This window comes from Mizuhopecten yessoensis, unplaced genomic scaffold (genome assembly GCF_002113885.1).
Source record: "Mizuhopecten yessoensis strain PY_sf001 unplaced genomic scaffold, ASM211388v2 scaffold10591, whole genome shotgun sequence".
Lineage (NCBI taxonomy): Eukaryota > Metazoa > Mollusca > Bivalvia > Pectinida > Pectinidae > Mizuhopecten > Mizuhopecten yessoensis.
In genome coordinates, this window is record NW_018408623.1 from 1,843,993 (window position 1) to 1,857,550 (window position 13,558).

The 13,558-nt window shown below is 36.6% G+C and overlaps 1 protein-coding gene across 14 annotated transcripts in view; it reads left to right on the forward strand.

Annotated features, from left to right (window-relative positions):
* LOC110461237 (hemicentin-1-like) overlaps positions 1–12,506 on the forward strand; it is a 56,803-nt gene extending 44,297 nt beyond the window's left edge. For 11 of the 14 annotated variants that reach the window (XR_002464100.1, XR_002464112.1, XR_002464103.1 and 8 more), the window contains 5 exons: positions 354–581; positions 5,264–5,345; positions 6,461–6,714; positions 7,828–8,042; positions 10,895–12,506. Coding sequence is in view for 2 of the 14 variants with exons in the window: in XM_021514628.1 (XP_021370303.1) it covers positions 354–581; positions 5,264–5,345; positions 6,461–6,714; positions 10,895–10,938 (608 nt within the window). In the remaining 12 variants the exon portion in view is untranslated. The remainder of the gene's footprint in view (positions 1–353; positions 582–5,263; positions 5,346–6,460; positions 6,715–7,827; positions 8,043–10,894) is intronic. The other 3 variants (XR_002464102.1, XM_021514628.1, XM_021514629.1) reach the window with 3 other exon arrangements.
* The last annotated feature ends 1,052 nt before the right edge of the window (positions 12,507–13,558 follow it).

The following is a 13,558-nucleotide window of genomic DNA, read 5'->3' on the forward strand; positions in this document are numbered from 1 at the left end:
CCAAGTGATTTTTAAGGCATGCTTGTTAATATGTTACATCATTTGAATGCATTGTTTCTGCGCTAGAGCTTGTTTGCATCGTAATATTGCACAAAAATGATTTATTTGATATTGCTTTTTATTTCAGCATCAAGTACTTAAATGTAAATCTATATCATATTTATGATTTATACTGTGTTATTATATACTATTGAGTATTTTCATAACAATAATTTATTAATACATAATGTAGCTAGAAAAGTATATTCAAAACTCATGTTGAGATGAAAGCATACATGTATTTATCCTTATGGTGAACATGTCGAGAGATATATAAATATATTATCAAAACTCATTCTTATAAACATTTACAGAGGAAAAAGCTGAACAGGATGTGGTTGATGGTTCCGTCGAATCCAAGGTATCGGAGTCTGTAAAGGTTGCTGAAACAAAATCAGAAGTGACAGCCACACAGGAAGTGAAGGAAACTAAGGAAGAGGTCAAGGTCACCAAGGTCACTTCAGAGTCTGTGTCAGCAGCAGGTGAGCAATCAGTGGAGAGATTGTCCCAGGGTGCGGCAAACACTATCACAGACGTAAACAGTAAGGCTTCATTTTACTTTCTCTGCTCGAAGATTTCCTTTTGACTGACCTGATGCCATTTTTTGGTAGATGAAAACATCTTTTTAACTAAATTTCACTTTAATTGTTTCCTTGTATCCCACTTGACTGAATCCTAAATAAAACCTAGATTAGTACAACATTCCGAATCACCAACTCATTTCCCAGTGGTAAGATTTCCTAATTCTGGGATCACTCATGTGTGGTTTTCACCTTAATTTCCCATTGATTGACATCACCTGATCTTCTTTCCTGCTCCATCTCACTACAACACACAAGTTTTGTAACATTTTGAGTGACAAACCATAATGAAAAAAGTACTCTTGGCTAAATCACTATTATTTCTTGAGCACTTTTCTTTAAAATATTCATATCTGCATGTATTCCTAAGTCCTTAGAGACCATCACTCTCAATTGCAGTAAATTAGCATCATCTTAACTTTTCTTTGATCAAGAAAAATGAAACATGGCTTCAAATGACATTATACTTAAAGGGCTTCCGAATACATGGTTTCATTTCATTTCTTTAGAACAACTGCACTGTTTGTATCTATGATAACTACAGAGGGATACACAGGTACTGGACTTGTTTTCCAGTCGGACCTTCATTTGTAAACCTTAATATCAATCACAGGGGGTCAATTAAAGACTGTGTGTTAGTTCATCACTGGTAAATAGAATACCATGTCTTCTGGACAAGGGAGTGGGCTTACAGAGCATTAACTTGTATCTGGTAAATAGAATATCATGTCTTTTGGACAAGGGAGTGGGCTTACAGAGCATGAACCTTGATCTGGTAAATAGAATATCATGTCTTCTGGACAGGGGAGTGGGCTTACAGAGCATGACCTTGTATTTGGTAAATAGAATATTATGTCTTCTGGACAAGGGAGTGGGCTTACAGAGCATGACCTTGTATTTGGTAAATAGAATATTATGTCTTCTGGACAAGGGAGTGGGCTTACAGAGCATAAACTTTTATCTGGTAAATAGAATATCATGTTTTCTGGACAAGGGAGTGGGCTTACAGAGCATGAACCTTGATCTGGTAAATAGAATATCATGTCTTCTGGACAGGGGAGTGGGCTTACAGAGCATGACCTTGTATTTGGTAAATAGAATATCATGTCTTCTGGACAAGGGAGGGGGCTTACAGAGCATGAACATGTATCTGGTAACCAGAATATCATGTCTTCTGGACAAGGGAGTGGACTTACAGAGCATGAACTTGTATCTGGTAAATAGAATCCCATGTCTTCTGGACAAGGGAGTGGGCTTACAGGGCATGACCTTGTATCTGGTAAATAGAATATCACGTCTTCTGGACAAGGGAGTGGGCTTACAGAGCATAAACTTTTATCTGGTAAATAGAATATCATGTTTTCTGGACAAGGGAGTGGGCTTACAGAGCATAAACTTTTATCTGGTAAATAGAATATCATGTTTTCTGGACAAGGGAGCGGGCTTACAGAGCATGAACATGTATCTGGTAACCAGAATATCATGTCTTCTGGACAAGGGAGTGGACTTACAGAGCATGAACTTGTATCTGGTAAATAGAATACCATGTCTTCTGGACAAGGGAGTGGGCTTACAGGGCATGACCTTGTATCTGGTAAATAGAATATCATGTCTTCTGGACAGGGGAGTGGGCTTACAGAGCATGACCTTGTATTTGGTAAATAGAATATTATGTCTTCTGGACAAGGGAGTGGGCTTACAGGGCATGACCTTGTATCTGGTAAATAGAATATCACGTCTTCTGGACAAGGGAGTGGGCTTACAGAGAATGAACTTGTATCTGGTAAATAGAATATCATGTCTTTTGGACAAGGGAGTGGGCTTACAGAGCATGAACATGTATCTGGTAAACAGAATATCATGTCTTCTGGACAAGGGAATGGGCTTACAGAGCATGACCTTGTATCTGGTAAATAGAATACATTGTCTTCTGGACAAGGGAATGGGCTTACAGAGCATGAACTTGTATCTGGTAAATAGAATATCATGTCTTCTGGACAAGGGAGTGGGCTTACAGAGCATGAACTTTTATCTGGTAAATAGAATATCATGTTTTCTGGACAAGGGAGTGGGCTTACAGAGCATGAACATGTATCTGGTAAACAGAATATCATGTCTTCTGGACAAGGGAGTGGGCTTACAGAGCATGACCTTGTATCTGGTAAATAGAATATCATGTCTTCTGGACAAGGGAGTGGGCTGACAGAGCATGAACTTGGATCTGGTAAATAGAATATCATGTCTTCTGGACAAGGGAGTGGGCTTACAGAGCATGAACTTGTATCTGGTAAATAGAATATCATGTCTTCTGGACGAGGAAGTGGGCTTACAGAGCATGACCTTGTATCTGGTAAATAGAATATCATTTCTTCTGGACAAGGGAATGGGCTTACAGAGCATGAACTTGTATCTGGTAAGTAGAATATCATGTCTTCTGGACAAGGGAGTGGGCTTACAGAGCATAACCTTGTATCTGGTAAATAGAATATCATGTCTTCTGGACAAAGGAGTGGGCTGACAGAGCATGAACTTGGATCTGGTAAATAGAATATCATGTCTTCTGGACAAGGCAGTGGGCTTACAGAGCATGGGCTTGTATCTGGTAAATAGAATATCATGTCTTCTGGACAAGGCAGTGGGCTTACAGAGCATGGGCTTGTATCTGGTAAATAGAATATCATGTCTTCTGGACGAGGAAGGGGGCTTACAGAGCATGACCTTGTATCTGGTAAATAGAATACATTGTCTTCTGGACAAGGGAGTGGGCTTACAGAGCATGAACTTGTATCTGGTAAATAGAATATCATGTCTTCTGGACAAGGGAATGGGCTTACAGAGCATGAACTTGTATCTGGTAAGTAGAATATCATGTCTTCTGGACAAGGGAGTGGGCTGACAGAGCATGACCTTGTATCTGGTAAATAGAATACATTGTCTTCTGGACAAGGGAGTGGGCTTACAGAGCATGACCTTGTATCTGGTATATAGAATATCATGTCTTCTGGACAAGGGAGTGGGCTTACAAAGCATGACCTTGTATCTGGTATATAGAATATCATGTCTTCTGGACAAGGGAGAGGGCTTACAGAGCATGAACTTGTATCTGGTAAATAGAATATCATGTCTTCTGGACAAGGGGGTGGGCTTACAGAGGATGACCTTGTATCTGGTAAATGGAATATCATGTCTTCTGGACAAGGGAGTGGGCTGACAGAGCATGAACTTGGATCTGGTAAATAGAATATCATGTCTTCTGGACAAGGGGGTGGGCTTACAGAGGATGACCTTGTATCTGGTAAATGGAATATCATGTCTTCTGGACAAGGGAGTGGGCTGACAGAGCATGAACTTGGATCTGGTAAATAGAATATCATGTCTTCTGGACAAGGGAATGGGCTTACAGAGCATGAACTTGTATCTGGTAAGTAGAATATCATGTCTTCTGGACAAGGGAGTGGGCTTACAAAGCATGACCTTGTATCTGGTATATAGAATATCATGTCTTCTGGACAAGGGAGTGGGCTTACAGAGCATGACCTTGTATCTGGTATATAGAATATCATGTCTTCTGGACAAGGGAGTGGGCTTACAGAGGATGACCTTGTATCTGGTAAATAGAATATCATGTCTTCTGGACAAGGGAGTGGGCTGACAGAGCATGAACTTGTATCTGGTCAATAGAATGGCAATTCTACTGATCAGGGGTGGGCTTATTTCTGAGCAATGGTCTATTGAAAAAGAGAGAGAGGGGGGGGGGGGGGGGGGGGGGGCTTATTTCTGACCACAGACTTGTATCTTGTTAATAGAATAGCAATACTACAGAACAAGGGGTTGGCTTATTTCTGACCACAGACTTGTATCTGGTAAATAGAATAGCAATACTACAGAACGAGGGTTGGGCTTATTTCTGACCACAGACTTGTATCTGGTAAATAGAATAGCAAGGCTACAGAACAAGAGGTGGGCTTATTTCTGACCACAGACTTGTATCTGGTAAATAGAATAGCAATACTAAAGAACAAGGGGTGGGCTTATATCTGACCACAGACTCGTATCTGGTAAATAGAATAGCAATACTACAGAACGAGGGTTGGGCTTATTTCTGACCACAGACTTGTCTCTGGTAAATAGAATAGCAATACTACAGTACAAGGGGTGGGCTTATATCTGACCACAGACTTGTATCTGGTAAATAGAATAGCAATACTACAGAACATGTGGTGGGCTTATTTCTGAGCAATGGACTATTGAAAAAGAGTAAAATCAGAGATAAGCAGAAATTCTGATGGGCTTATAATTGAGCATGGGCTTATCACTGATAATTTACTGTAATTTGAACTTACATTTGTGTGATTACAGGTGCTTGTTTAGTCAATTATGATTAAATTCTTTTAGTAATGCATGGACATAAAATTTAATCTTATAAAATGTATACACTTGTGTCTGTTTATATTGAGTGTTGACCTGTGTTTCTTGTCCTATGATTTTAAAATAAGTTAATGGATTTTCTTATCAAAGTGAAGTGATATGATATTGAGAGACTGTTATCATTTAAAACATTTTGTTTTTACACAATGTTCTTGGGAAGACTACTTGAATGTTTAACCAAGGAAATTGAGTGTGAATTTAACATGTTATTTCAGAGTCTACCGTACAAGTACTTGAGGAACTGGAGACTTCCGTCACCAAGCTAAACGAAACACTAAGTCAATCACAAGAAACAAGGTTTGTGTACAATATCTTAAAGTATCTCTGATAAACTATATACGCAACATGAAAATGGAATCATAAACTATTGAAGCCCCAGTTTAACATACAGGCAATACAAAATCAGGATTAAAGCAGTATTTAGATATTGAAGCGGCTATACCCGCTAGAGTTCCCAAATTTAAGAAAAAATATCATTGCTAATATACTAAATACTGGATTTTTTTGCCTCATTTTAACTTTCTCCTTTTCCCCTCCCAAATAAGACTGAATTTATCATGACAGCAAACAACATGCAATATATTGTAATTACACGTGAAGGGCGAAGTTAAAACTGAGCGAACATGGATTTTATAGGAAAGTTTCACGGTATACCGTATACAGTAAATGCATTTATAGGAAATCCCAGGGGACTAAGGAATTAATCTACCTCAGGAAAACATTGCTATATAGTTTGGTGTCCCCTAAAACACTTGCTGGATAGTGGGACAACCAGGGCAACCGGATAAGTGGTGACTTTATTAACGAGAATTTCATTTAAAGAATTGTTAGCTCACCTGGCAACTTTTTCTTTTGAACGACTTCTGAAGAAGAATTGGAGGATCTAGGGTCATGATATTTGGCCAGTAGGTACCTGGGATGGATTGCTGTAAAGTTTCATTAAAATGACATTGACCTACTTTCAAGGTCACTGGGGTCAAATATGTTAAAACTTCAAACAACAATATCCTAAGAACCGTTTGGACTAGATTCATGATACTTGGGTATGTTATGAAGACCAGCAGTGTGAATTGTTTTCTTTATTACAGTAATAGGGTCAAAGGTCAACTTTAAGTGCAAGGGCAGGAGTCAAAGGTCAATGTGGGTTTAATACTTTAAAATTAAAATTTCAAATTTTAAACAACAATAATTATCTTCAGAACCGTTTAAGAGATGTTAAAATGTCTTTTTTTCTAGTTACCAAATTTGGTCTTAAGCTATCTATATGTCAGTTTCATGTAACAAAAGAAACAGGTGAGCGATACAGGCCCTCTGGGCCTCTTGTTTTTATTATAAAATTAATTATAGAAAAAGTTTTGTACAATTGTATGTTGATGTTTTATGAATAAAATTCTACTTCATTTATATTGTAGTGTTACATCGAGTACATTAGACAGTAGAATACAAATTGTGGAGGTCACAGCAAGACACGTTGCCAAGGAAACCACCGACTTAGCTGGTGCGGTGCGTCATCGTCACCATGACCATCATGGACCTGAGGTCATCATCCCCGCAAATTCAGCCGCAATTCCTGAACACAGTGAGGTTGAGTTGATGGTGAAAGTCCGAGCCGCTAAGCAGGCCAATGTTCGCTGGATGCATGAAGGCGAGGTTGTTCAACACTCAGGTAAGCATCATTGCGAAGAAGACCTTTCAATATGATATGAAACAGTGTCAGTATTTCTGGAGGTGATATTGGCCATTTGTTGAAGATGTAAGTTATTCACAGTGAACCTTTCCTAAGTGTATGAGTATATAACTGAAAAACAATAAGTTTAATCTAGCTAAAAATTATTAAATATTTCTTTCTGCAGATAATGAGATGGCTATTTCTCATTTGTATAAAAGAAAGTTTGTAGCTTCTATATTTAGAACTCTGTACATAATTATATTTATATAAATGAACATGGGCCTATACATGTATACAGAATATTATATATGGAGTCTAGAGAAACCAAGTCCTAAGTTGTTCAATCCTTGTGCTCTAGTCATTTGTACCTTTCCGTCTGCCTGTCTGTTCTCCCAAACTACCCACACCACTAAAACCACCACACCCACACTCCACACCACTAACACCACCTATCACGCCCACATAGTCCCCACTAATGCCACCCTGCATGAAACATGTGGCGTCTATCAACAATATTGTTGCTATGCAGTTGCATTTTCTGTAAATTCACGGAAGTTGCTTACAAGCTTCAGTTCTGATTCAAATTCCTCATCCTTGGGTAGAATCAACACATAGGTCCTAAACAGATACATATAAGGGGAGATAATCTGTTAGCTTTTGAACCATGACACACCAAAACAGGGATTGGATATTTTATGAACATTTATGTATGTATTGTCCTTCAAGTACAAACACACTACTGATAAACTTGTAGGACTGTGTGTTCCCCACAGCATCAGGACAGGCAGACAGGGGGGTACAATCAGCATTTAGCTCAAGGAATCATCAAATCTATTTTGTTTTAAAATTTGAGATATTATATTCTGATATTTGGTCAGATAATGTAAAATTTCAAAATGTTAGACATTGTATTTTAAAATTTTGTCCGATAATATAAACTTTCAAAATATCTAAAAAAAATCAATAAAAAAAAAATCAATTGCACCTTGAGCTACGGTTCCCACAGCTACATCAGGATAAAGGGGATCATAAAATGCAAAGCTTAATGTCATGCATAATGCACGAAGAATTCTTACCAATATAACCATCAGAAACCTTGTTCCTTTTCAGAGCGACGCTACGCCCTGTTTTTCATGCTTTACATACTGGCCTATTATATATTTCTCACCCGCACCTGAACACGACATCTACTTGAACTTACTCAGACACATTCCAGTCTCTAAGCAGTTACAAGTAGTGTTTGCTTGTTCACACAAAGTGTGTATAGACATAAGCTTTTTTGCGAATTTCTACATAAATGGATTACAAAACAACTGTACATTTTGGTAAGAACATTTTCTATCTGAATGTTATCTAACATCACTAAACCACAATAACATACAACTTGCTGGAATGATGAAACACTTTTAATATTTATTTATTTTATCTAAATGTTTTGCATTCTATCAGCCTGTGCTCTTTTTTTTTTGATTGCTACAGCTAGCAATTTGACATGTCAGTAAAAAAAATAAAAAAAATAATGGTGTATAACACAGTTTACTGTGTATGGGTTAATTTTCTTGGGAGTAATTACTTTTACAGTTTTCATAAAATGGTGAGTTAGATAATTCATTATGATCAGAATATTTCTAGCATAGTAGCTCTAAATACCAAACAATTTTGAAACTTTAAATTTGTCCATGCAAACTCCATTTTCATGAAATTGTGAAAACTGCATCATGTAAAGAAAAAAGATTTTTTTTTGTACTGTACTTCCTCGATTATGTTCAGTTGAAATCTGTCGTTGATGTCTATTTCCTTCTGTATATCCACTTATCTATGTAGTCTCGTATATAATTAAGTGGTCTCCACATCCTTTAGTGTATGAAGTCCCCATATCTGTTTATACTTCATACACCATTTTCCTACTCTCCGCATGTTGGTGTTTTGTTTGTCCCAGGATAAAATAATCCCTTGAAATGATTCCATATAGTAGACAGGTGGTCTTTATAGACAGGTATGACTGTCCAAGTATGTGTATGCATGGCAATTATAAAACAGGATTTATCTACTACATCTGATATATATTTGCTGTATGATTAATGTTTTCATATTAACAGGTAGGTAGTACATATATTAGTGACTCTAGCTGTCTTTATTGACAGTTGATCTTTACTTAATCAGTGGATGACATAATAATAAAAATGACACTAAATCGGCAAATTACAATTACAGGTGATGCTAAGCAAGCGGGTGCATGAATTGGAAATTGACATTATAACTGTATTTGACGTTGATTTTGAAAATGAAGGGGAAGGAACTCTGTATTGCTAAACCATACTAAATGGTCTAATCTGAAGATTATTATCGTGTTTATTATGCAGTAAGCCCAGGGCCAACACGTTATCCTCGACTCAAAACTGTGCTGATTGAGATATCATTCCAATACAGTAGTTAATGCAGTTCTGAATTATTATTTTTTTACTCAATTTCATTTTCAACACAATCAGCTTTTACTCACTATTAACGGCTGAAAATTACTTATAATACTTGTTACAGTGTTTTGGTTATGATCGATTTATAAATTTAATTTATAATTATAAAGTGTTTTTTATCTTACTATTAATGACCTAAAGTTATAATACCTTTGAGATGTTTTGATTTTGGTTGATTTATAACTTTTATTAGTTCACCTGAGCTTTAGCTCAAGTGACCTATTGCTATCCGTTTTCGTCCGTCGTCGTCCGTCGTCCGTTAACATTTTACATTTCAAACTTAAAGTCAAGTTCTGCTGGGCCGATTGAACTGAAAGTTGGTAGGAATGATCGCCTCATGGTCCTGACAAAGTGTTGTTATTTTTCGGGTCGATCAGAAATCCAATATGGCCGCCACGGCCGCCATTTTGAAAACCTATTTCAAACTTAAAGTCAAGTTCTGCTGGACCGATTGAACTGAAAGTTGGTAGGAATGATCGCCTCATGGTCCTGACAAAGTGTTGTTATTTTTCGGGTCGATCAGAAATCCAATATGGCCGCCACGGCCGCCATTTTGAAAACCTATTTCAAACTTAAAGTCAAGTTCTGCTGGACCGATTGAACTGAAAGTTGGTAGGAATGATCGCCTCATGGTCCTGACAAAGTGTTGTTATTTTTCGGGTCGATCAGAAATCCAATATGGCCGCCACGGCCGCCATTTTGAAAACCTATTTCAAACTTAAAGTCAAGTTCTGCTGGGCCGATTGAACTGAAAGTTTGTAGGAATGATCGACTCATGGTCCTGACAAAGTGTTGTTATTTTTCGGGTCGTTCAGAAATCCAATATGGCCGCCACGTCCGCCATTTTGAAAAACTATTTCAAACTTAAAGTCAAGTTCTGCTAGGCCGATTGAACTGAAACTTTGTAGGAATGATTGACTCATGGTCCTGACAAAGTGTTGTTATTTTTCGGGTCGATCAGAAATCCAATATGGCCACCACGGCTGCCATTTTGAAAAACTATTTCAAACTTAAAGTAAAGTTCTACTTGGCCGATTGAACTGAAACTTTGTAGGAATGATCGAATCATGGTCCTGACAAAGTGTTGTTATTTTTCGGGTCAATCAGAAATACAATTTGGCTGCCATGGCCGCTATTTTGCTACTAAGTTCTAATAGGCCGATCTCACTTAAAATTGGTCTAGGAATGATCAGCTCATGGTCCTGACAAAGTTAAGTTAACATTATACTATTTTACTCAAATTGGTACATATTTCAACAACAAAAATAAATACTGTAGACTCAGGTGACCGTTTAGGCCCATGGGCCTCTTGTTTATCATGATAAACGTTTTTTCGGTGATAAAGCTCATTCTCACCATTTTACTAATGTTCTCTTTTGGTGTTTTTGTTTAAGCAAACAGTTTATTTCATACTGATAAACGAACATTTGTATTTATGGTTAATGTGTTCTTAAAAAACAAGTTTTATTTTATATGAAATGGTAATTAATACTTTGAAACAAAATCAAATATGCAATGAAAATGTAAAAATACAGAGAGAATGATATTACGATGGGATTACAATGGTACGGAAATGTCAATGACAGTTCTAGGATGTTTTTCTCCTTGGAAAGATATTTACAATTTTACAGTTTTATTATTATTGTATTTCACAATAAGACAAATAATTTAACAAAAATTTTTTTATCATTTTTTCTGAACAGGTCACTACGAAATGTTAGAGGAGGAAGAATTTATAAAGAAGTAGATCTTCTGTACCTACTAAATATCAAACAGCGCCATCTGTGAACATGTGTTGTAGTCATATATGGGAGGACAAACTCCTGACGTCTGTATCCAATATCAGGGTGAAATACAGTGAAAGATTTGTGATCTGCCGGTGAAATCCATCACAAACACCTGTAGAAGACATTTTGGCCACTACAGAACTATATAGCCAGTCCAATAGACGATGTGTCCTTGTCGATAATTACATAGTATTGTTTAGTTTGAAAACCGAAAAGAATGTGTTAAAAATAGATCATATTACTATAAATAGATCATTGGCATGTGTTACATACATTAGGTTGCTATTAATAGATCTAAGCTGTGCTGACCATACATCAGGTTCCTATAAATAGATTGTAGCTGTGTTAACATATATCAAGTTACTATAAATAGAACGATGACATGTGCATGATGAAACCCTACCTATTGTGAAACAAGAAATTGACCAGCTCAGAAAATATACATTTCAACGCTACTCCGTGATCTGATATTAAAAGTGACAATGTTCAAGCTTGATGTTCATCTTGTGGTAAAAATAATCCAGCTTCAGATTTTCATAGCTAGCCTAGTCAAAGGCATCATACACAAGGTCACCTACAGGTGGAAATAGAAAAACGCCAAATCCATTCAAAGAACCTATTATCTGTTTATGATGCAGAATACAATATCTTAGATGCATTCGTTACAATCCCATCCCGTGTTTCATGTCTAAAAAATTCCATTCAGAATTTTCACATCATCCTTGATCATTATTAGCTACTTTGTCTGGTATAGCCTCACTGAAAAACAGTAAAATAGGCCAGTCTTTTTTAAGGGAAATAAATCTTCTACAAGCGAAAAAAGAAAAACATTTGCCTGTCTACCAGGATACATGATAGACATGATAGTTTTGTTTTAGGGAATGATAGAAAGAGTGTTAGAGGTCATGTATTGTTTTTATCTATAATAATCAGTTTGTTGTATTTATTTAGGAAAATGAATGAAATAAGTAGAAAAAATGTAAAATTTGACTAGAAATTGTATAACCATAAAAAAATTGTATTTAATAGTTTTAATCCTACCTGAATGACTTTGTTACGAAGACAGCAGAACCTACTCGTCTTTCATAGCCACATTTGTTAGATGTATTACTGTGCGAGTAGTCTTTGACAAGGTTGTAATATTATAAAATATAACCTCTCGTTGATACTCTAGTATATACCAAAGTGATGTCAATACATATCTAACCTTATCCATCTTTTGGGTTTGTCCATCTGTCTTTTCTTCTCCTACATTTCACAATGGACCTACCCAACTTGTACTTGTTGGGAGAGTTCATTGTGACCTGTAAGGGGTGAGCAAGTGACTCATCATACACATTCCTTGTTTTCTATTTGTAGAGAGTTCCATGTTGTATATACATACACTAACTTATTATGCTGTGATTAGTATGTACCTTATCTTTACATGTGTGGGCCTGACCATTATCTGTCTGTATATTGATTGCACAACTGTTAACCATGGGAAAGGAATGTTTGTCATGAAAATAAAATTGAAAAAATCTCCAAATACCTGCATCTGTTTTCATTTTCTAGTTCTATTTCATTTTCTTTATTTTGAAAAAATGATTACCTTGGGTCCAAGGTTGAGTCTGCTACTCCAGTTACAATTTGCCTATGGACCGGACAAAGTGGCGGGTTATATGGTCTTGGAATAACAAATTTCGGGGGTGGGGGATGTAATGAAGCATACACAACAAAGGACCAAAGAGAATGTACATTTCTACTGGGTATATGATATTTGAGGAAGATCTGTCCATCACTTCTTGAGAAACGGCGATAACAACTTTTCACTGTCAAAATCTGAGATAGCCATCTAGCAGCCATCTTGGTTTTTCCTATTATCAAAATGAAATATACATGACTAAGGACTTCAAGAACAGACATATGCGGTTTACCTGGTAATTCTTGAGAAATAATAATAACAAGAATTGTGTAAGGACAGAAGATGGGCCATGCAGGAAGAGCAAATGGAACAGCCCACAATCTGATGATGGGGGCAAAAAATATTGAAATTTAAACGTTAAAGTAAATCTACAGGAGTTCTAAACAGCTAAGGCAAAAGACAGACAAGGATATAAATATGGTATTTTTGGAATGGGGAACAAAATAAAGCTCATTGATATTGTACAGAAGGATTAACGGAATTGTAATGATGTTCAAAGAATTTAGTTCAGGTTATAGCTTGTGAAGAGTTTATGGACTGAAATTGACACGCATGACACCAGGCATTTGTGAACTATTTTGTTGTACTTTTGTTATGAATCCTATTTTTATGAAAAATATTCTTCTTGTGTGTATAAATATATATCTTCATAGGGTTGGCAGAGGAGGGGTACCGAGTTTGACCTCTAGAATATATCCTTTTAGACCTTTATATAATTGATTTGCATAGGAATTCCTCCCTTTGTCCATAGTTCAAATGTTAAAAACAGAAATTTACATTTACCCCTATTGCCAATAATTGATTGGCAGATTTTGCTATTAGTTAAGATGTTGACAAAGTTTCATCAGAATCAAGTCATATTTGACCAAATTATTGTGGAAACCAGCTACAAATGA